Source organism: Pan troglodytes, chromosome 16 (assembly GCF_028858775.2).
Source record: "Pan troglodytes isolate AG18354 chromosome 16, NHGRI_mPanTro3-v2.0_pri, whole genome shotgun sequence".
NCBI classification, from domain to species: domain Eukaryota; kingdom Metazoa; phylum Chordata; class Mammalia; order Primates; family Hominidae; genus Pan; species Pan troglodytes.
The window spans coordinates 24716304-24741057 of NC_072414.2; the positions used below are offsets into that span (position 1 = coordinate 24716304).

The 24754-nt window shown below is 39.1% G+C and overlaps 1 protein-coding gene across 5 annotated transcripts in view; it reads right to left on the reverse strand.

Moving 5' to 3' along the window:
• FMN1 (formin 1) overlaps positions 1–24754 on the reverse strand; it is a 430759-nt gene that overhangs the window by 33768 nt on the left and 372237 nt on the right. For all 5 annotated transcript variants that reach the window (XM_063794664.1, XM_016927883.4, XM_063794665.1 and 2 more), the window contains one exon: positions 4493–4544. In XM_063794664.1, coding sequence (XP_063650734.1) covers positions 4493–4544 — 52 coding nt within the window. The remainder of the gene's footprint in view (positions 1–4492; positions 4545–24754) is intronic.

Here is a 24754-nt window from a genome sequence, read left to right on the forward strand (position 1 = left end):
TTGCAGCAATTTACAGCTTTGAACTCAATCTTTCCCCCTCACCCCCACCTACCCCAAGCCTCACAAGCTCATTTGCCATGAGCAAGAACACTTAAATAAATGACCCCCTTTTCTAGGGTGTTGGAAACTAATCAAAGCAGGAATGGCTGGCCAGGTTTATTACTCAATGCTCTATCATCTGTTCAGACACAGTGTTTTTTTTTTTTTTTTTGTGTGGCCATCCTGAATACTGATTTTCTAATGGAACTCTATTCAATGGCGATTGTAAAACCCTGAAGCTCCGTTACTATTATGGAGCATACTTTCATCTCATTCTCGGTTATTGGGCAATATGTATCTCATAAGATTTTATCACATTTCACAGATGAACTGTTAATTGATTCCATGGGTACGATTAGGCGAGATCCAAGCTGGAGCTGCAGCTCTGAGTCCCATAAATTCTTTGTGCTTCTGTAAAGAATAAATCTGTTTTTAATGCAAATTAAAACTACTGGTCAGGGAATTTTGGCTCCCAGTTATTAAAAGACTGGAAGTGTGTAAGTGGAGAAAGGCAATAACTGCAGTAATCTCTTACGGGACTCTATTATAATTCCAAACATCCATAATGTCGAGAAAAACCGGGAAGGGAAGAACGTGGCAATGTCCACTCTTGCCCCAGACATAACCCTTATTTCCATGGCAGTCCAAACACTGGTAAAACCAAATGTACACTCTATAGCATGTAACTTTATTTCACTCAAATGAAAATTATTTTGACTATAGCATGGGAATACATAAGTAGAGAGTTATATAACCTATAGGAACAGGCCATTCATTTCCTACAAAGTCACAGGACTTTAGAATGGGAAGGAATTTACAGGATGACTTGCCCAAATTATCATTTTATAGATGACAAAACAGAGACCTGGAAAGACTGTGTGGCATTATTCCCTGGTAGGGTTGGGCCTGGAATTCAGGTCCCCTGATTTTCTGTGAAATGCTCTGTCTGCTTTATCTTTCTGTTGCTCATGCTCAATAACACAGGCATTTAAGAGACAAAATAGTCGTTCTCCCCCACCCTTTTCTACTTTAGACACAGGTGTCCTCCTCTGTATCACACATAACATGCATTACCCCAGGGAGGGCATGTGATTATTTTTTCTCTTTCTTATGCTTACCTTCTATACAGATACATATTTATTTGAGCATTCATGGGGAAGGGAAAGTCTTTAATTTCTAGTATTTAGAGGAACAACTTATCTTCTGATTTTCCAGCAAAATATAGTGAAGTCCAGTTATTGCGCTTCATGGAACACCTGACACCTCTGGCATCACCTGGAGTCTAGATTGTGAGATCAACATATTGCAAATCCTGGTGCAGTTTCAGAGAATGTCAAGAGTGATTTGGTGGTTGTTGCACAGCCTGAGAAAAACACATCCTCCTCCTGTGGGCCTCGATTTTCCCAACTCTAAACTGAAGCTAACCATTGCCCTCCTTGCCTCTCTCCCTGGGGATTTGTGAGGTACTGCTTGCTTACTCTCCCTTAAAGGGGGAGAAACACTAAAAAAAATATTAAATTTCAGCCTTTTTTTCCTTATGTGTTTTGGAAACTAAGAAAGCAAGTGAACCTCTTCAGAAGAACCAAAGTACACAGACTCCCAGAGGATGGCCTGGCTTTGGCACTCAGCAGCTTAGACAAAGATAAAGTCGCTTCAAGAATGTGCCTTATTTGGCCGGGCACAGCGGCTCACGCCTGTAATCCTAGCACTTTGGGAGGCCGAGGCGGGCGCATCACGAGGTCAGGAGATCGAGACCATCCTGGCTAACACGTTGAAACCCCATCTCTACTAGGAAAAAAAAAAAAAAAAAATTAGCCAGGCGTGGTGGTAGGCACCTGCAGGCCCAGCCACTCAGGAAGCTGAGGCAGGAGAATGGCATGAACCTGGGAGGCAGAGCTTGCAGTGAGCCCAGATTGCGCCACTGCAATCCAGCCTGGGCGACAGAACGAGACTCCGTCTCAAAAAAAAAAAAAAAACAAAAAAACAAAATCAGTGTGCCTTATTTGATTTCATTGTTATTCCACTGTTTAAGAAAATGCTAAAAGCTAGAATATGAACCTGCAATGGTTTGATAAGGCCTAGACTGTTGTCTTTCCTAGACAAAACTCCATTTTAAATTCAGTTTTGATTCACAGAGGCTGACCACTGAAAATCTTTTGCAATTTGGACAAGAAAATTGTTGATATTTAACAACCAGGAGAATTTTCTCTAATATACAGGAAACAAAGGTCAATCATGGGATTTGAAATTTCTATTTGTTAGCAGATAGCTCTAAAATGGCTCTCAAATTTTAAAAGATTGATTTCTAATCCTATGTTTAGTTTTATATAACTTTTTCATTTCATGCAAACTAGTCCCTGACCCCTTTTCTCTCTGCTATAATTCCCTGTCTGATTTGTATCTTTTTAATTCAGCCAAACATTTTTAAAGTACAGACAATGATTACATCAAAGAGCCTGTAGCGAAGTGAACTGTTTTACTTTTACAGTCCTGAGATCCAGAGCGGAACACATCCACTTATTGTCTTACATGCATGCCTTCAGAAACTGCTTAGGAAAAGCAAATACTCCTTAGCCTCAGAGTAAATTGTTTCTCTTGAGAATAAAACATAAGAATTCACTAATCTCACACAAATATTGCAACACTGACCACAACCTCCTTAAAGAGTATAACCAAACAACTGTGGTTTCTACATTAAAGATGGGATCTAACATATTTCATGTATGACATGAAAGCTAGACTACCTTCACCACAAAGGCATGGAAAACGCTGACAACCAGAATTTATGACTCCCCTCCGCAGAGCTAATGCACGGCAGCAGCTTCGGCCCCTCCACGGTGGGCCCCCTTTTCCTTCAGCAAGAATCCTGAAAAAGTATTAGAAATTTGACATCCACCCCAGAAGCTGAATTTCTGTTTGGCCTGACACCAACGTGCCCTTGTTGATAACCTCTTCTCTATGTGCTGGATGTTTCTATAACGCAGACGTGCTAGTTTTATGCATTGTGAAGGGAAGCTTAATATAGGAATAAGGTCAATAGAGAGACACAAACTCCTAAAAACATAACCATGGAATTATCTCAGTTTTGAATGATTATTATGATAGGATGATAAGCACGATTTGAGAATATGTCTGTACTTAGCAAAGTGCAAGACTTGCCTTCACCTTGCTTTCACCAGCATTTTAATCTTATTGGTAATTACAGTGGGAAGCAGGGCAAGATGTTGGCACCTGTGAAAGCAGGGCAGATGGCACCGTCTATGGGATTTCAGAAGTCTCGGAAACTGTGGCTAGACAGGAGGAAAATGGTTAATTTCTACAATCTGTTTATTTGCATTTAAATTCCTAACTGGGTAACTGTTCCTCTCACACATTTGTAAAGCTCATTTGTCCTTATATGCTGTCTCCTACCTCTACCTGTCATCTAATTTACCAGTACTTTTAGAATTCGTACCAGCAAAATGTATCTCAAATTTCAGCCCTAAATATGAGAATACCTCTGTCTATTGCCACTCACTCTTCTATGAGGGAGGGAGAGCCACACTGACTAACCTGGTCAACTAACAAAAAGGAAAAAGCCCTAAGGGATGAGAACTGCTGATGATTAGGTTCCACTGGGTGGAGTGAATGGTTCCCATGTGGTATCTATTGAGAGAGTGAGCAAGCAAGAAGATGCCTGAAGTGGGTGACATGAAGCTGAACAGATCTCTGAGGTGTTCCCCAACTTCTGGGGGGAATTCTCCATACACTGTATGGGCATATGGACAGCCCCTTCTCCCCACCTGAACATATGGACAGCCCCTTCTCCCTACCTGCCCCTTGTTTATAATATCCTCCTCTAGAAGCTGAGGAAAGACATAATAAGTCTCTTAGGTGTCTGCAATAATTAGTTTGATCTAGTTGTAATGCCAGGAAGGATCAAACTGTCCCTGACTTCCATGAAGCGGTTCAGGAGCAGAGCAATGCAGGACAGGCAAACAGGCAGAATAGTGTCATGACAGGCATGTGAGGCAGGTGAGTCACTTCTGGATGATTCTTCACTTCCTGAGGAAAAATATTCCTAAGTCCTGCTACAGTGCTTTCACTCCAGCTTCCAAGTAAAGCTTATTGCTTATGGATGCATAGTCTTAACACATGGGGCCGAAAGTAGGGCTAGTCAAACCTTATGCTACAGGAAAGTCAGTCAGTCACACAAGGACAAATATTGGATGACCCCAACTGCATCAGGTAGCTAAAGTAGTCGGAGTCACAGAGACAGAAAGTAGAATGGTGGTTGCCTAGGGACAGGGGAGTGGGGAATGGGGATTTGTGTTTAAAGGGTACAAAGTTTCAGTTGGGGAAGTAAAAATGTTTTGGAGATAGAACTGCATAGCAAAATGAATGCACTTCATAATAATAATACAAAAGAATGGCTAGTCAAAGAAAGAACTGGGGCCAAATCAGAGCTGCTTACCTTTTCTGTGCATTCTCCAAGTGACTTTCTTCCATCTTATGCTCTTTTTTGGCTGTAAAAGATAAATCATGATTAAAAATTTTTTCTTCTGTTGTCTCCTTTGCGTAATCTTACAGCTTCAATTACACCCATTCATTACCACAGGAGGTCTGAATTCAGGGGTGGGTAGCCTCTAGCACATGTCTTGGCAATAACACTCAATTTGCTTTATTTGCTACCACTGCTTTTTTTTTTTTTAAATTATACTAAGTTCTAGGGTACATGTGCACTACGTGCAGGTTTGTTACACATGTATACATGTGCCATGTTGGTTTGCTGCACCCATCGACTCGTCATTTACATTAGGTATTTCTAATACTATCCCTCCCCCAGCCCCCCACCCCCCAACAGGCCCCAGTGTGTGATGTTCCCCACCCTGTGTCCATCTGTTCTCACTGTTCAACTCCCACCTATGAGTGAGAACATGCAGTGTTTGGTTTTCTGTCCTTGTGATAGTTTGCTGAGAATGATAGTTTCTGGCTTCATCTGTGTCCCTGCAAAGGACATGAACTTACCCTTTTTTATGACTGCATAGTATTCCATGGTGTATATGTGCCACATTTTCTTAATCCAGTCTCTCATTGATGGACATGTGGCTTGGTTCCAAGTCTTTGCTATTGTGAATAGTGCCACAATAAATATACATGTGCATATATCTTTATAGTAGCATGATTTATAATCCTTTGGGTATATATCCAGTAATGGGATGGCTGGGTCAAATGGTATTTCTAGTTCTAGATCCTTGAGGAATCACCACACTGTCTTCCACAACGGTTGAACTAATTTACACGCCCAACAGTGTAAAAGCATTCCTATTTCTCCACACCTTCTCCAGCATCTGTTGTTTCCTGACTTTTTAGTGATCGCCATTCTAACTGGAGTGAGATGGTATCTCATTGTGGTTTTGATTTGCATTTCTCTGATGACCAGTGATGATGAGCATTTTTTCATGTGTCTGTTGGCTGCATAAATGTCTTCTTTTGAGAAGTGTCTGTTCATATCCTTTGCCCACTTTTCGATGGGGTTGTTTTTTTCTTGTAAATTTGTTTTTCTTTGTGGATTCTGGATATTAGCCCTTTGTCAGATGGGTAGATTGCAAAAATTTTCTCCCATTCTGTAGGCTGCCTGTTCACTCTGATGACAGTTTCTTCTGCTGTGCAGAAGCTCTTTAGTTTAATTAGATCCCATTTATCTATTTTGGCTTTTGTTGCCATTGCTTTTGGTGTTTTAGTCATGAAGTCTTGATAACAGACATAGCTAATAGTGGCCAAATAATGTTTCCTCTGGGACACTTTTGAGAGTAATGTTAATAATTACACCTGGGCAAAGACATAAATTAGGGAAATCCTGGGTAGATCAGGACATGTGGTCCCTCTTGCACGTCTCATCATGTTCCCCCTTACTCTAAACATTATAAATCCAGTAGCATTTGCAGCAGTGCGGCTCAGAGTCATGGGAATCTTGCGCATACTGCCTCCACACCCACAGGCCCTTTTGGCAGTCTAGGGCAGCCCATGGACTCTTGTCAGAATAATGTTTTCATAAGGTTACTAAGAAAATCAGTGATACTAAGATACAATTCTGAATCCACAGGTCAAGAACCTATGTTCTTTCTATAGGATTATCAAGAGATTTCATTTTGGGGTGGTTCTTTTATATATCCTTCTCTACAATCAGAAGATATATTATTATATATGAAAATACCACTCTTACACTTTAAAATATCCAGAAAAATAGGAAAGTTGTAACATAAGCTACAACATAAGTTGTTATGTTATTATGTAACATAAGTTATTATGTAACATAAGCCTTCAGATTCCTTTAATTTAGGGCTACAATGATGTAAAATGAATGAAAAAAAGTAAGTCTCATATCTAGGATCTATGCTGTGATACTTCATGAAAGATAAGGGATTTTGAAACATCACCCTTTTATTAAACCTGGCCCTACCACTTACTATCTGTGTGACTCTGGGCAAGTTAGTTAAGACCAAATGCTTAGTTATCGCCTCATCTGTCCCATGAGAACAGCCATAGTGACCATTATCATACAGCTGCTGTAAAGATTTAATGAGATAATACATGCAGAGTGCTTAGCACATAATGTGTGCTCAATATAGGCCATGGCAGGTATTAATACTACATTACCATAATCTTCCTCATTGATTTTAAAATGTAAATTTTATCAAGTGGCTCCCCTGCTCAAAACCTTCCAATGGCTTGTCTTGCCATCAGCCTTGACATAGTATCTACAGTCTTCAAAATGCTCTAGAAGGCCCTGCACTTAAGTCTGCTCCCTGGCTGTTTGGTGGCATTACCTCCTCTTTCCCACACCCCTTCCTTTCCAGCTTCACTGGCAGCTGCCTCTGGCTTGAGCGCACTGAGCGTGCACATTGGAGGATCTTTGCACTTGCTGTTCCTCCTCTCTGGAACACCCTGACCACAGTCTGCACGATGGGCTCCCTCACTGCATTGAGGTCTCAGCAGAAGTATCTCCTTCTCCAGCTTCCATAAATAAAAGACCATCCCTTGCCACTCATCATCTTCCTACTACCCCTCCACACACACCCTCTACCCCTACCTTCCTTCCATAGCCTTCCCACAGCCTCTATCTACCTAACAGACTATTCCTTTCCTCATTTGTTTATCATGCAACAACTGAATGTAAGCTCTAGGAGGGCAGCAGCTTCACCTGGCTTGCTTTCTGCTGTAGCCTTAATTGTAGAAAAGTGGCTATATGTTAAAGCAATCATTTTAGCTTAAAAATGCATATATTGGATAAAGCTTGCTTAAAAAGAGATATACTGGCTTTCCTAAAAAAACTTTATATTTAGAATATGAACATAAGCTAAAGAAGATTGAGAGGCTAATGTTGTATACCATTATCTCTAAATGTAGTATATTTCAACTAGTAAAACTTATTGTTTTATATTAAAATGATTCAGCTTTCATAAGTGCATCATTTTAGGCAGACGGAAGCCATGGCCAGGGCCATCTTTTTGCTGTCTGATGTCCCCCCATACTCTTGGCAGGAATTTCTGTGAATTAGTCTGGTACTTAGCCAATCAGATACTGAGAAATGACCTGTGTCTCTCCTAGGTTATCAAGTTCCCCAAAATGTGAAACAAACTAGTGATCTGTTCTTCTCCAGTGATTTTAAGTTATGTGCATAGCCAAACAGGAGGAAAAATTCCTCTGAGGCCTGAGTGATCTTCTTGGACCAGCTCTGCTCTCTCAGCAGATGGTTTCTAACTGGCTACTTCCAAGCTGTGTGTGCTAAGCAGAGTGTGGCCAAGCCATAACTGTATATGAATTTAGTGACAAGAAATACCCTATTCAAACTGAACTGAGCATCAGGTAAGATTCTGCAATACCTCTGTGAATATGGTGATTTGGCGAAACAGAGTCCAAATGTAAAAAGAGGTATTATCAAGAGCCAATGCACACTGCAGAAACTCTGAGGGTTTAGGGAAAAGGGCCTTCAGGAAAATGAGAAGAAATTAGAGATCTAAATGTTCCCTAATTTTGCCCATGTACAAACACAAAAGGCATCTACCCTTGTGGTGTGACTTGGAAGCTCTAACAGCATAAAATGTTTCTCCCACTTGAATGTGTAAAATTTTAAACCAGGCCATTACACATTTTAAGTCTTCAAGATGCTCTAAGCAAAACACAAATACATGACCTGGAAGAACCATGTTTAAAGATTGGAGTCACAAACTCAAATTCTAATACCATCAACAAATAAGGTAACTGTGGGCCAAGTATAAGAATCCCGGTGTTCCAACGTTCTAGTTCTAGTTTTTCAATACGGGAACTATATATCATACAATTGCTCCACAAGAACAATTCTGAAGTTCATAGTTCCATAGCCTACCAAGTGAAGCAGAAATGGCTTTCTATTCCATGGCTATGGACCCAAGGAATGCAAATCAGAACTCATGATAACTAAGTGCCAAGCTTTAACCCTAGCTGTGTCACCTGAGTGTCATGAGCCAATCACAGTGTCCTGTTTCAGTCTCCTGCTCTGTCAAATGGAGATGATGATACCTACCCTCCCACATAGATGCAGCCAGTCTTTGCAGTCAGGTCTTTGACAGTTCAACGTCATGCCATAGCTGCTGGGGGTTCAAGCTTCCAATGGGTTGGCTGTTTTGCCAGAGTTAAATGAAGTGTAGCATAGAGGAAAGAGCTTGGGTTTTGCACCAGGTGGACCTGGGTTTAATTTCTGCTCTGATACTTATTAACTGGGTGATCATCAGAAAATCACTTAACTCCACTGAGCCTTATCCGTAAAATGGGAATAATAAGATCTACCTTGCAAAGTGCTTGTGACTATGAGATATACTGAACGTGTGAGATTAATCTAGTGAGTGACGTATGATGGGCATTCCAGAATGGCAGCCATTTATTGTCGATTGGCTAGAAGCAAATGCTAGTAGTCACTACTCTAGCTTTCTGACTTTGGCATGGTTATCACAAAATTTCACACAACATGCTTTCTTTAGAATGTTCATAACTGCTTTCAGTAGACAAGAATTTTGGTTGTTATCATTTATGCTCAAAACTTTAGTGTTTTTTTTTTTCATTTCACTCACTGAGCTGATGTCCTTAGCATGGCCTGTAAAAGGCTTTTCTACAAAAGGGTGGTTCCCTATGTCTGACCTAAAGTTATTTTATTTGCTGTTTCAGCTCACTTTGTTTTATTTCATCCTCAGGAGAAAGAGAAAAACTTATTTATAATTTAACAAATAACTGGGAGTCATGGGGGTGGATGTGAGGGGAGAGGTACTTAATGATTACTCTCACCTGTTTTTTCCCCTTAATGACCATTGAGTTCTGTAATCTTTGACCTGATTAACTGGATCACTTCCCCAATACTAAATAAAAGATAATGATACAGGAGTCTTTTTTTGAGAGGTTTAGTTTTCTGAGAGCTAAGATTCCTTCCTTAACCTCTAGGCTCTATATGGTGACCTGTAACAGGTTCCCCTCATTGCACAGTAAATTCAGTTCTCTTTGTTGCCACCAAAACTGCCATTTTAGAAGGCAAAGTGAACTATGCCCCTTTTCTGCTTAATGTTCTCACTGGTTCCCCCTCTGAAGACAAAGTACATTTGCAGTTCACAGTGAGCCCCTCACACCTGCCTCCTGCCATCCCCATACTATCATCCCCAGAGCTCCTGCTGCGTGGGACTCATGGCTGTTCTCTGGACTCAACTTGCTGCATGGTGTCTTTATTTTTGGGCACTTTGCTCCTTCTGTTTCTAATGCCTTCTCTTCCTTGCCCTTCTCCCTTCTCCTACCCTTCTGTTTGAATGTCTTCTCTTTCTTCGAAAACCAAGCTTGAAAATCTCCTCTGAGAGGCCCTCCATGCCTCTCCCCCATAATGTGGTGAGCCGTTCTTTCTGTGGAGATCCAAACACACTATCTCCCCACAATTCCTTATCACAGCACACAGAATGCTATGTCAAGATCACTGGCTTGCAGCTGGCTTTTCCCACTGGACTCTGTGCTCCTTTCAGAGTTGCAACCAAAATCTGTGTTCAGACTTTTTCTCTCAACTATTACCTAGCAGGCACTCACGTACTTATTTTTTTTTTTTCTTTTGAGACAGGGTCTTGTTCTGTCACCCAGGCTGGAGTGCCGTGATGCAATCTCAGCTCACTGCAACCTCCATCTCCCGGGTTCAAGTGATTCTCCAGCCTCAGCCTCCCAAGTAGCTGGGATTATAGGCACGCACCATGGCTGGCTAATTTTTGTATCTTTAGTAGAGACAGGGTTTCACCATGTTGGCCAGGCTGGTCTCAAACTCCTGACCTCAAGTGATCCATCTGCCTCAGCCTCCCAAAGTGCTGGGATTACAGGCGTGAGCCACCGTGCCCAGCCTTGTGTACTTATTTGACAGATGGAAAAGTACACAACAGAAGAACCCATGTTAGCAGAACACAGTCCCTACTCATTAAGTGCCTGTTTTTTGGCACAGAAATTTCTAATCTTCCATCTTTTGTTTGCAACAAAATAGTAAAGAGTAGAGTGGAACTGAAAAGCAAGAGAATACTATGCCCATCCTATGTCCTGCTTTTAGATTGATACATTAACACAGGCACAAATAGCACTAACACTATAGGGAGGCACAAATAGCATTAACCCTCCAGTTTTGTCTGTATCAGATTGAGTCTTTAAAATATACTATTTTCCACAGTTAACTTTGAAAAAGAGAAAGTTTTTATAAATAAAATGATATTTCCATAAAATATTCAGACTAAGAACATTCACCATTTAAATGTACCCAAATGACCGAAGTTTTTATTCTCAAGAGGGTGGCATTCATACAATGAGAGTGGCTGAAGGAGGAGGCCACTCTTCAAAGAAAGTGGGGCTTTTATGCCAAACGCAATTAAGTCCTATTTATGGATGCCCATCTGGGAGGCAGTAAATTGTGAAATAAGGGGAAGGGATAAGGGTTGGAATATCTTCCTAGTATTCTTTACACAGTCTATTACACTTTAATATACCATGGTTTATGGACCTGACATGGTTGGTATAAACCAACAGGACGCACAGTTAAGAAGTTGTTTTTATTACAGCTCTACAAATATGGGAGCCGGGTGATGCTAACGAGGAAACAAAGGGACTGCACTCTGCTTCACGTGGGATCCGTCTGATGTGAGTGTGGCAATCGTTTTCCATTTCTTAGAAAATCCCCGTTGTGCACTTTCCAGGAGAAACAAATGCTTTACACCAACAGAGGCACAGCACGCTGACATCGCAAAGGGATGGCCTTTTAACATTTGAGAGAAGAAAACAACAGATATTTGGAACCAGTGAGTGATGCAGAGTTCTTACCCTTACATTTTTCCTTCTGGTATGCTTGCCCATGGAGGACGATATCCTTGCTGGTCTTCCTAAGTTATTAGTTTTCCTGGTTGTGGTGAAATTAGAAGAATGATCATTTCTGGTCTGTCAGAGCAAGTGTCTAAGCTGGATGGTAAAGTTGAAGAGCAGAGGGCCACCTGTGAGATTTTCTGTGTAAAGTGTTATGAGGTTGTATAAAGACATGCTGTCAAGGTTCCTAGTGTAGGGTGTAGGATTTCCAGGTCACTTGCCTAAGGCTAAAGTGGACTAGGAAACTAGGCTTTTGGTGAAAGTACCAAGTAAAGGACATTGTGTCACTACACTCTGAAGAGGTCTTCAGAGTCATAAAAAAAAAAAAAAAAAAAATCCAGTTAAAAGGAGTCTTCAAATGGTCATCTAGTCTACCTCCCAGGCTGATGTGCTATCCTGGATCCTCTTATTTCCAGTCAGACTTTGCAGATCTTGTCTTTTTCATCATTTTATTTGCTTTTTTTTTTTGAGACGGAGTCTCGCTCTGTCACTCAGGCTGCAGTGCGGTGGTGCGATCTCGGCTCACTGCAACCTCCGCCTCCTGGGTTCAAGCCATTCTCCTGCCTCAGCCTTCTGAGTAGCTGGGATTACAGGCACATGCCACCATGCCTGGCTAATTTTTGTAGTTTCGCCATGTTGGCCAGGCTGGTCTGAAACTCCTGACCTCAGTCGATCCACCCACCTCAGCCTCTCAAAAGTGCTGGGATTACAGGCATGAGCCACCATGCCCAGCCTTTTTCATCATTTTAATCTGCCATTTCTAGTTGCCCCTTAAGTGAATTGGAGTATTTTATAGACACTAAAAAAACAAACAAAAAAACCCACGAAATGGTATCGCCTAACTTGGGCACCTGGGGCTGTTCTCAACCAGGGTCCTTCATCTGAACTGCAGAACGCAGAAAAAGATTTGAGAAGCTATTTTCTCAGTTTCCCCATATACACATCACCGGGAACATTCTAAATGTCTAGGACAATGCCAACTCATTACACACAATGGCAGAGATAGGGCAGTACGACTTAATTCCCTTACACATAGTTGAAAATGTGAGTCCTGAGGCAATCAAACTTACAAGTGACTTATAATATTAAGTCATTTACACTTTTATACAGGCTGAGTACTCCTTATCTGAAATGCCTGAGGCCAGAATTGTTTCCAATTTCAATTTTTGTCCCCCACATTTTGGGATACTTCCATATACATAATGTAATACATTGGGGATGGGACCCAAGTCTAAAGATGAAATTCATTTATGTTTCATATATACCTTATACATAGAGCTTGAAGGTAATTTTATTCTTCCCTCAAGGACACTGAAAAAACTGTCTATTGTGCTCCTGCATTTTGGCCGAGACCGTCACATAAAGTCAAGTGATGGGTCTTGTCAAAACGCAGGTGCGCAACAGACAGTTTATTCATGTCATGTCAGTGCTCAAAAAGTTTCAGATTTTGGAGCATTTTGCATTTTGGATTTTCAGATTAGAGATTCTCAGCCTGTATCTCTAAATCTAGTACGATGATATTCGTAAAATATCTTATTGGTATAACAACATGAATTACAAAGTGCTGTTTGCATACGATAGAAAGGGTCAGACCTTCTACAATAGAAATATTTCAGGTGTCATGTATTCATTTATATTCTCTGGTGACTGTAATAATAATTTGTATAGGTGACAGGTACAATTTCAGAGGTCACAATATACAGTTGGTCCTCTGTATCTGTGGGTTATGGATTCCACCAACTGCAGACTGAAAACATTTGGGGAAAAAATGGATGGTTGTGTCTGTGCTGAACATATACACGCTTTTTTTTTCCTTGTCATTCCCTAAACAACACAGTCTAACAACTAGTTATATAGCATTTACATTGTATTAGGTATCATAAGTAATCTAGAGATGATTTAAAGAATGGGTGTAGGTTATAGCAATTATGACACCATTCTATATGAGAGACTTGAGCATCTGTAGAGTTTAATATCCATAAGGGTCCTGGAACCAATCCTCCACAGATACTGAGGGATGACCATAATCTCAAACACTTCACCACATTATACATCTAGTCTGTGATCAATAGTAACTACTGCAAAAGTAAACATTTTATCAAGTCAGTTCTAGGAGGTAATCGGACACAAGTATAATTGGGATCTAAATGAAGTATATTTACCCACACTTTTTCAGAAGTAAACTCACTTTGTTTTTTCCAATATATTTTCACTAGAGATGAGATGCTTTGCCCCAAGGTAAGTCTTTCAACCATTTACAATACTGACAAAACACTTGGCCTTCAGACTTTATGAAGGATTTTGCTCATTCTTCTTAAAGGCAATCATTTGATTTGTGGCTGATATTCTACTACTTTTGTTCCTCTGCTTCTGTGTAGTCCAGTGAAGTCCCTCAATGCTGCACAACTACCTGTATGCAGAAACATCTTGGCTTCGAGTGACACAGATGCAATTCCTTGATGAAGTTGATAAGACAGTATAACCTTAACCTTGCTATAACTTAGCCCAGCTATTTAATCTCAACGTGGAGAAAATGGATAGCCAAGTAGATGAAGCGACTATTTGGATTACACTAATAGTCACAGAATCCAGGCCTTTTGACTAATAATTTAATAATTTTGGCTAATAATGTGACTAATAATCTACATTTTCCAACGCTCCCTGCTGCTTCCCAAGGGGCAGCATTTTTCTCCAGGACTCCCAAACACCGAGGTGGTATTTCGAAGCTGCACTGTACTACACATCTTCCATAGGAATAGATACATCAGAGAGAAAGTTCCAAGATGGAATTTCAGCTTTCACTCTAAATTTCCTGACTCTTGATGCTTTAAAACAGACCGTGGGGGTACAATTTCAGAATGATCTGGTGAGAGACTCATTAACATTAATGGGAGTCAGGTGGTCACATTCTCAAACAGGGCCTGAAATTCTCCAAGTTATACCATCTTCTAGACCCATATATGTCTTTAACTTATCAGCATTAATAGAAGTGACAGATGTCTTTTGTAAAATGCTTTTCCTTAGTTATTTTTCACAGATATTTCTAAACAAGCATATTTATAAAATATAATTTTCACTTAAGGGATAATTATACATAAATCTATTTCCTTGTAATTAAAAAATAATTATACATAAATCCTGTTTCCTTGTAATGTCTACCTTGTCTCCCAGCCATCTCATTCCCAACGGGAAGGGTCTGACCTTATACAATACTTTAGAAGTATTTCAGGTGTCATGTAGGGAAACTAAACTCTATAGCCTCATCATTCAGACAGCAGACACCATTTAGGAAATATTAGGAATTGCAAAGAAGCTAAATTTTTAAAAGAAGGCTTCTTGCATTTTGTTTCATCAAGAACCTTAGTGAAATTTCAAAAGCAATGGGGTTTACAATCACAAGGCTCTGGATAACCATTTGGTGATAAATTGCAGGTATTCTAATTTGGAGGAAGCTCTTCTTTCCCAGACAACTCTGTCTCATCTTAACATTAGCACTAGTCTGAAGGTGTATAATTTCTGAAAGGCATGGACTACGGCCTTTTTCTTTCAAACTTTGTATTCAAATGCTTAGCACTTGAGACTATAAACCTAGTATTTATAAATCGGTAACTTGTTGCTTTATTAATTGGTGAGAATGTCCACAAAAGTGTGAATTTGTAGCAGGTTCATGAGCAAAGTGGTAACAGGCTGCATGTTTATTTTATTTTATTATTATTATTATTTTTGAGACAGAGTCTCGCTCTGTCGCCCAGACTGGAGTGCAGTGGTGCGATCTCGGCTCACTGCAAGCTCCGCCTCCCGGGTTCATCCCATTCTCCCGCCTCAGCCTCCCAAGTAGCTGGGACTACAGGTGCCCGCCACCACGCCCGGCTAATTTTTTGTATTTTTAGTAGAGATGGGGTTTCCCCGTGTTAGCCAGGATGGTCTCGATCTCCTGACCTCGTGATCTGCCCGCCTCAGCCTCCCAAAGTGCTGGGATTACAGGCGTGAGCCATCGCACCCGGCCTGCATGTTTATTTTTATTTCTTCTTTAAAGTAGTGTTCTTCAAAAGCAACTCTCATTTTTTTAATCTCATAGCATTTTAGTACTAGATATTCAGCAAATCTAAAGAAAGAAAGCACCTCATGTTAATTTTTTTTAATGGAAGAAAAAGTTCTCCAACTAGCTTCTTTGGGTTTCCCATAACTGCCTCTGATGATTATCTATGATATTTAGGGCCAATACTTCATTCTTCAGACTTTAACTTGTACATATGTACACTGGATAAAATGAAACCTTACACTTGAAAACTATGGAGCTATACAAAACTTAAGAAATTACCTCATATAAACCCCTCATGCTATAGTTTAAAAACAAGCTAAGTTAAACAATAATAGGAGACTGAATAGATAGTGGATTTTCCAATAACGGAATCACGTACTGGAGTGTGTGTCCCCTTCCCTTCACCAGCCATAGCTACAACTAAGATCCAAGGACAGTCAACCTAATGCTTATAAAGTAGTCTAATACAATGGCCTAGCACAGTCAGATTGGTGGTGGTGGTGGTAATGATGGTGATGAACATTCACTGAATACTCAGAGTATGCCAGGTGCTATGCTACTAAATTCTTAGGTTCTACACTGTGGATTAACAGTGGAGCCGAAGCTTCCAAGTGCTCCATTACTTTCTAACTATTGACACTGGGTCAGTTGTTTAATGTGGCTAAGACTCAGTTTTCTCATCTATAAATGAAAGTAATGATACAGCCTACATTCGACAGCTGTAGTAATTAAAAGAGATGTTTGTAAGGTGCTCGGCCATGGCACCTGGCACATTAGTTAAGTAAATATCGATTATGATAATGACTACCACCATCACTATAATTCTTTGTAATCCAGTGACATTTGCTTGTGCAGCCTTTCTTGGGTTCCTGTGAAACTTCTCTGGGGAATTTCAGCGCCCTGTTTCTCCTTAGTAATACGTGTATCCCTACAGTAAGCTCCCAAGGATTAAAGCACACTTCCTAGACCCACATACCACAAAACGTGCTTGCAAAAAATATCACGGGAAAATGCTATGACAAAATTATAAATAAAGAATATAAAGCAGTGGCATGATGTGCCTAAAGTTACGTCAAAAGGTATATCACACACATTATATATATAGTTATCAAAATATTGAATCCATAAAAGAGTCAGAAGGTAACATACCAAAATATTATGGTTGCTATTTCTGCCTCTCTGGTTAAGAGGATTTTTGTTTTTCATTTGTTTTTAGTTGCTTTTTGAAGAAAGGGGCTCATTTAATATAATCAGAAAAAGAAACAACAGATGCTGTTTGGAGGCAGCTGCAGAGCACTTTCAAAGCGAGTGACCTGCCTAAGGTCATACAAATAGTTTTGGGCAAAAAAGAAAGAAGCTGTCCCCTGACTCCCGACTAGTTTTCACTAGGCCACACTGTGATTCTTTATAGGTTCCTGCTGAAAAACTGTAAAACTGTCATATTACTACAGTGGAACAATAGAGAAATAAGTCATAACAGAAAAACCACCATTGTCACGGATAAGTTAAATTTCATTGGGCAGTCACCCACATTAAAGTCCTTTATTCACACCTTATACTCACAGGCAACATGAAATTCTACAATCTCTATAAAGTAACCATTCTACATATTTTTTACAAATTGTTCAGAAGGACATCCAATATTAAGAATAGTTTCAATCACATTATAAAGAGTAAAATTCAGATAAAAAGCTATTAGGCATGGTCAGAGATTTTAATGGCTTAAGACTGACGTTAACTAAAGAAAAACTAAGAGAAGAAAGAAGCCATACTTATACATGATTTACAATATGCAGCATCATACCTTGACAAAGGAAATTTCTTGTTCTAGATCTATTTACACTAAACCTCTGACATCTGTGTAGCTTAACACATTTGTTAAATAGCTGAAGCTCTCCCTCTAGAAAAATAATTGTTCAGATGTTTAGTCATAAAAATGAATAGACTACCAGAACGTCCTGTAAATAATCATGAAATAGCCATTGCTATCCTTAAATCAATCTTCTTTTAAAACCCTGGCAAAGGCTAAATGTACTTAGGAAACTGAATTTACATGGCCATAGAACCTGACAAAAGTCTAACTTCCCTAATATTGGCTATTGCTTACAACATCAAATTACTTTTTAACCCATTTTTATTTCATTTGGTCAAGGGTTTGTCATAGCTGGAGGTTTAAAACGGGTCCACTAGAAATGGTACCCAAGAATTACCACGATGACTTCAAGAGCTCTGATGTTACCAAGTATCTAGGTGTGATGAAGGTCATAATCTGTCTCTTGGGTGATATTTGCAGGAAAAGAAAATGCTGAGAGAACTGGGATTCCCAAAGAAGATGCTGCAGAAGATATTTTCCACATTAAAGAACATTTGATCTGTTCCACCAGTAGATGAACCATTAGCAGAAGCAATCATTATCAGAGCCAGTAAAAGGAAATAAAGAAATGAGGCTTGGTTTTTAAAGTGACCACACTGCTTCTAAGTCGAGGTGAAAGTGCTGACAGTGAATTTATCAGAATTCCAGGTGGAATCCTCCAGAGTCACCTTTCAATCATAACTGTCATCCTCAGAGAAAAAGCTTTTGTTGAAGAAAAATTTGTACAAACGTTGAATAATCACATTGATATGGTAACAATTTAACAATATATTCAATAAGAATGAATGTTACAGTGGGTCACTTTTTCCCTGCTTTTTATCAAACCTTTGTATTTTCCCCAGATTTTACAAGTAATAAATCCTCATTGTAGAACATTTGAGAAAGATATAAATAAGAAAATAAAAGCAGTGCATAAGACTTTCTCTGAGCAACGGCCACTATTAATATGCTGATTCATTTCATAAATGTATATATTTATAATCACACACTCATTTGTGCTTTAGTTATATAGTTGAAATTATATTGAATGTAATGTCCTTTCTTGCTTTTTCATTTTTTCCCTTGCTTTTTATTTAACATAAAGGTATAGGTATAGGTCAACTTCTAAATGAATACTTTTATAATTAATTTATATTTAAATTTACAATTATTAAAAATAATTGTTGAAAAATTAGCCTTTATTTCAAAGTGAGTATGGAACCTGTTCAAACAACATTTTCTAGAAACTCATGAAAGCATTTCAGAATAATTTTTTGACAGTTCTTCCTAAACGAGATCTTGTAGGAAAGAAGTGTTTATGAAGGATTATTAAAATATTACCAAATAGAATTAAGGCAGATTTTTATCTTTTGATTTAACTTGGAAATCATCCATTGCTTCACCCTTTAGTCTTCCTATTTTTGCGCCTTAGAGAAATGTTTTGCATGGCTACCAGTGCATTTTAAAATAGTGTCTAAAACTGCAAAGTAAGTTGAGATTTCTTTATCCTGTGCTTAAACTTAATATATACTACTTATTCTGTATTTGAAAAATATAGTATAAAGAAAATACCCTTAATGCAAAAAATATTGAGGATCAGTACATTCTTGGAAGCAAATGTGAAGCCTCTGTGTATATGACAAGCCACACACTCAAGCACGCATTCAGTAGGAAACAGATCTCCCTCGAAATCTGAGAGGGTAAAATGTTCAAATATTATGCAAATTGGAGAAGTGCCACCATCTCCTGTACGCAGGAGCCTGAAGCTAATTGTACAAGTGGCACGAAGCTGATTTCAGAAAGTAAAAAAAAAAAAAAAAAAAGGCTCATGAAACCAGAGGCTTGAAATGTTTTACTGGAGAAAAACCATAGCATTACCTCTTCCTGTGGGATGATAACAATGATTTATGAAGCTGAAGTCATTCCTTGTGATTGCACTTCAGGGAGATTGGTTTCACATGATCTGCGAAGGCAGGCAAGGCGAGCTGAAGAAGAACCCCACATGTTCAACTGAGGCTGAGCTCTGCCTCTTCAAGGGGATTCCAGAGCTCCGAGGAGGGGGAGGAAAACCTACTGCTTTCTGATCCATGCAACCCCCTTCCCCCAACCAACAAGCTCATTAGGTGGACATACGGCTCTCTTATTTTCTCTCTCCTTTTAAAAAGTATTACTACTTCTGCTGTGTGGGAGTAGAAGCTTGTTGTAAATGCCCAGCAGGATAGTAGCAAAGCCAAGATTAATTCCCTATGGATTTATATGGGTCGTTCTCACCCACGATGACTTGTACCGTTTCAAAGGTGCTTATGCTGCTGTTTTTATGGCTGGTCACTAACTTTATTCTGGCATATGGTGGTTGGCGCCATGACATGGAGTGAACATTTTATACCTGAATTAAAGTGGATATTTGACAGTTTCTGTCAGAAAGTTCAGAGCAAAGAATTTGTGGGACAAGATTTATTGCATATTTTATATGGGACACATCTGTTTCTTTGCTAGCTTTGTTCCTTCCCTTAAAAAAATTTAAAGACGTTTCCTAAAGAAATATAATGACTGATAGGAAAAAAAATTCCAAAGCAGAAGAAAAATATGGTCAAAAGTTGGGCATTTAGGATCTAACTTTATAAAAAAGAAAGAAAAAAAACCACTTCTCATTTTGACGAGGAAAAATGACTCACAGTCATGTATAGAAGCTCAGTGAAACAATGCTGTTATTATTGGCAATTATTTTATGGTTAGTTTAATGTCATTTATATAATGAAATTAAAAATGTAAATGTATTACCTACCATTTTTTGCATACTTGAAACACGACTGGCGAGAATAATCTGCCTTTGATGTATTTTTAAGATTTTACCATCTCAAATGGTGGACTGAATAATAAGTCCAGCTACATCAGTGTTAAACAAAATAATTACAGATATTTAAACATTTAAAACTGATATGCCTAAAGATAAACGCAGATGACTTCCAACCAAAATCCATCAATACAACCTGAAGGGTGTATATAAACTTCTCATCTAAAAACTCCCTGTATTGTAAAAAGTCAACTGAGTAACAAAGATTCATGATTACAACGTGAAGGGTGTATATAAACTTCTCATCTAAAAACTCCCTCTATTATAAAAAGTGAACTGAGTAACAGAGATTCATGATTACATAAAAAGGGGGCTCAACCTGAAACTTTGCGTTAACAGACAGGCCACTTTTTCTTTTAACTGCAAAGAGAGAGGCTTTAATTCTATTATGAAACTGAAAATAAAACTTCCACTCTTAAATATTTTGCAAAATTAATCCTTAACTAATTTAGGTTATATGCATTCTCCTTATAAAAATATAAAACATTACAGATAAAGTCCCCCTGATAACCCTCTGCATCACAACCTCTGTCTCCCCCAACACATATATATATAGTTATCTTCTACAACTCAAGTACTGTTATCATTTTGGGAGTATCCTTCCAGAACTTCTGAGTGTCCCTGTGCAAACATGCAAGGTTTCTCTAAGACAGACATAGAGAAGTAGATTTGTTAGCGTTATCAGGTAGACATAGTTTTAATTTATTTGAGACTGTCAGTCCTCCACAATGATAGTATAATTTAATACTACTAAAGGTTGATAATTGTTTTGTCAAACTTTTAAAATTCTGCAAATCACACAGATTTTGGTACCAACCCTTGGTTAAATATTTTGCAAATATATTTTCCCATGCTTTTGCTTGTCTATTAACTTTGTTTACAACGTTTATCATTTTTAAATTTAAATCTGAAACAGTCAAATTCATAAATACTCTTCATGTCTTTTGCTGATTAAATCATTTGCAAGAAGGTCTCGTCTACTCCCAAGGTAATAAAGAGGTCTCGTATTTTAATACTGTTTATATTTTTGGTTTTGCTTTTGTCCTTTAGATTATTATTTGAAATTGTGTGAGGCAGTTTTGTTGTTGTTGTTGGAGATGGATAAACACTGTTCAAATATCACAGATTTTCTAAGATATAATTTTCTAAGAGATAATCAGATTTTCTAAGAGATAATCAAATCAGAGTATCCAAATAATGGCAGATTGTCTTGTCCTCTCTCAGGTTTAAATGAGTCATTTCTTTTTCCTTTCAGCTGCCTGGGTAAAGTTGGTCCATTCGTGTTTATTTTGATTATGAATATATTTAGATTAATCCTCATATTTATTTTGTACTTTTCTTCACCAAGCTTGCTGGCTATTTACTTTTTCACCTTTTCCTAACTTTTGTTGGATTCACCAAACTGTCTTTGCTTCATTTTTCCTTTACTGGTTTGAACATGATAAATTCTAACTTTTTGACTAATAAATATTTAAATCTTTTTTTTTTTTTTTTTTTTTGAGATGGAGTCTTGCTCTGTCACCCCAGGCTGGAGGGCAGTGGCACAATCTCGGCTCACTGCAACCTCTACCTCCCGGGTTCAAGCAATTCTCTGCCCCAGCCTCCCAAGTAGCTGGGACTACAGGCGCCCGCCACCATGCCCAGCTAATTTTTGTATTTTTAGTAGAGATGGGGTTTCACCATCTTGGCCAGGCTGTTCTTGAACTCCTGACCTCATGATCCACCTGCCTCAGCCTCCCAAAGTGCTGGGATTACAGGCATGAGCCACCACATCCGGCTAATACTTAAATCTTAACACCCATTATACCTGTGATTTTAAGGTTATCTACAGCTAATTATATCTCAATATCCTAACCTGGAACAATATAAGGGAAGCTTGCTTTTCCTTTCATTCTCCTCCTAAATTCTACGGTCACATCCAATGCCTCATCCCATTTTGATATCACCTGCAATTTTATTTCCACATTATCAAACACAAATGCTTTACATTTTATTAGTAATGCTTTAACCATTATTTTATAAATGTCTTTGCTCATTATACCTTTTGCTACTCCACTTTTTCCTAGATTCATTTTCAACTTGAAGAAGTACAACTTCAAGAGAAGATCTGTGAGATACCTGTAATCCCAGCACTTTGGGAGGCCAAGGCAGGTGAATCACCTGAGATCAGGAGTTCGAGACCAGCCTGGCCAACATGGTGAAACCCCGCCTCTACTAAAAATACAAAAATTAGCCAGGTGTGGTGGCATGCACCTGTAATTGCAGCTACTCAGGAAGCTGAGGCAGGAGAATCACTTGAACCCAGGAGGTGGAGGTTGCAGTGAGCCGAGATTGCACCACTGCACTCCAGGCCTGGGTGACAGAGTGAGAGTCTGTCACAAACAAACAAACAAACAAACAAACAAAAAAGATGATCTACGATTAGTAATCTTTCTAGGCTCTGCGTTTCTCAAAAGAATTTACTTTTCTCATTTACTTTAATGACAGTTTGGTTAAATTTAGAATTCTAGGTTCTGATATTTTTCCCCTCAGAACTTTACACTTATTACTCCATTTTTTTTTCCTGTATCCAGTGTTGCTGCTCAGAAGTTTCTTGTCTCTCAGCATTTTTCTAAAGCCTTGATTTCTCAAGGTTCGTTATAAAGAATTAAGGGTGCACATATGTGTACATTAATTTTTCATTGCCTCTGTTGGCTCTTTCAATAAGAGATGCAATGTCTTTTCATTTCTGGGAAGTAATCTTGCATTATTTGAGTATTTCTTACTCTCTTTTAAAAATATTTCATCAACTCAAATTTTAATTTCTATATTCTCTACTGGATTCTTTTTTATGAAGGTGTCTGTATCTTATAGTTCTCTGAGATTATAAAACACACATGTTCTGAATATCTGTTCTGCCTACAAGCATGTTTTTTCAGGTGTAAATTCTCCTGTTTGTTGAGTTTCTTGGCTTTCCTCTGTTGATTCTGGACAGGGAACCAATCTTGCTAGTTGAGTCTCACCACTGGGTACAAGAGTAGGACAATATGCTGCAGCTACTCTATGTTGGGGAGAACAGAGGAGGGCAGAATGTTCCATGGGGCAGGGTACTCACTCATATCCTGAGTTACCCAAGGCACTGCCCTTTCTCTCCTACCCATGAGCCCCCATTCATGGTCTGTCTCAAAAACAGAGAGTTTCTACTGGTTTTTTTTTTTTTTTTTTTTTTTTGAGACAGAGTCTTGCTCTATCACCCAGGCTGGAGTGCAGTGGCTCAATCTCGGCTCACTGCAAGCTCTGCCTCCTGGGTTCACACCATTCTCCTGCTTCAGCCTCCCGAGTAGCTGGGACTACAGGCACCCACCACCATGCCCAGCTAATTTCTTTTTGTATTTTTAGTAGAGACAGGGTTTCACGGCGTTAGCCAGGAAGGTCTCGATCTCCTGACCTCGTGATCCGCCCACCTTGGCCTCCCAAAGTGCTGGGATTACAGGTGTGAGCCACTGCGCCCGGCCGAGAGTTTCTATTGTTATTGCCTACACCAAGGTGTGCCCAAAGAGGTCATCTCTGCAGAATGAGAAAATTCTCACAAATGCCGTTATTCCAAGAAAACTGCTTAAATTTTAAAACTCAAAGTTTTAAGTTTCCTCTCACATACATTCTATGACAGTTCTTACATGTTTTGAGCATTTTTTAAAGAGTTTTAAACCAACAAAATGCTAAAGTAGTAATTTTACTATTATCATAAATAAGGACATGGTGGTACAATCATAACCATTTTAAAAATACCAATTTTAAAGGCACTATGTGGAAACAAAGCCCCTGAAACCTACTATTCCAACTCATGCTGGAGGTTTAGTCACACCCATGGTCCAGAATGCTGCGTGGGTAACTTTCATATTCGAAAAGTATTCTTCACAGAACAGGCTTCTGTGAACTCACAAGGTGGAAGGCATGGAGCCTGGAGCTGTAACATCCTACTGCAAACATAGGGAAGACCACATTGGAACAGTGTGCCCCTGCCAAAAGCCATGTGCTCCCTTCTTTACAGTTCTATAAAATGGCATGTGTGATTAAATAAGATTTCACTGAAGTGCTGGAAGCCACACACAGTTGAAACATGGACTTGGGGATGGCAGCAATGCCACCAGCAACAGATAGTGTAATGTACCCCCCGTGAGAGGGGAGAGGTGGAAAAGGAATTTTTAAAAATCTTTGGTCACGTTATTATTAATCATGTTATTTAATAACTGTGAGTACTATTTAAAAAGCAACATGTCCCATTTCCTTCATACCATGAAAGCCAAGTCTGCCTGGGCTGGAGCGTGGAGCCCAACACTGGTTTTCAGAGGCTCAGATTCTTACATGGTCCTCTTAGTGCGTGCTTACCTCACAGAGTGGATAGATATCCACATGAATTTGACAGATTACACATAGGTAATGCTTTAGAGTTTTTTGAACATTTTCAGAAACAGTATTTTTAAATTTTATTTGCAAGGAAAAAATGCTTATCAGTGGCAAGTCAGGTAGGGTCATGTTCAACATTGGTCAATTATCTCACCCATTCTGATCACTTGCTCTGTTCCCGCCACTGGCTCTTCTTCTCCCT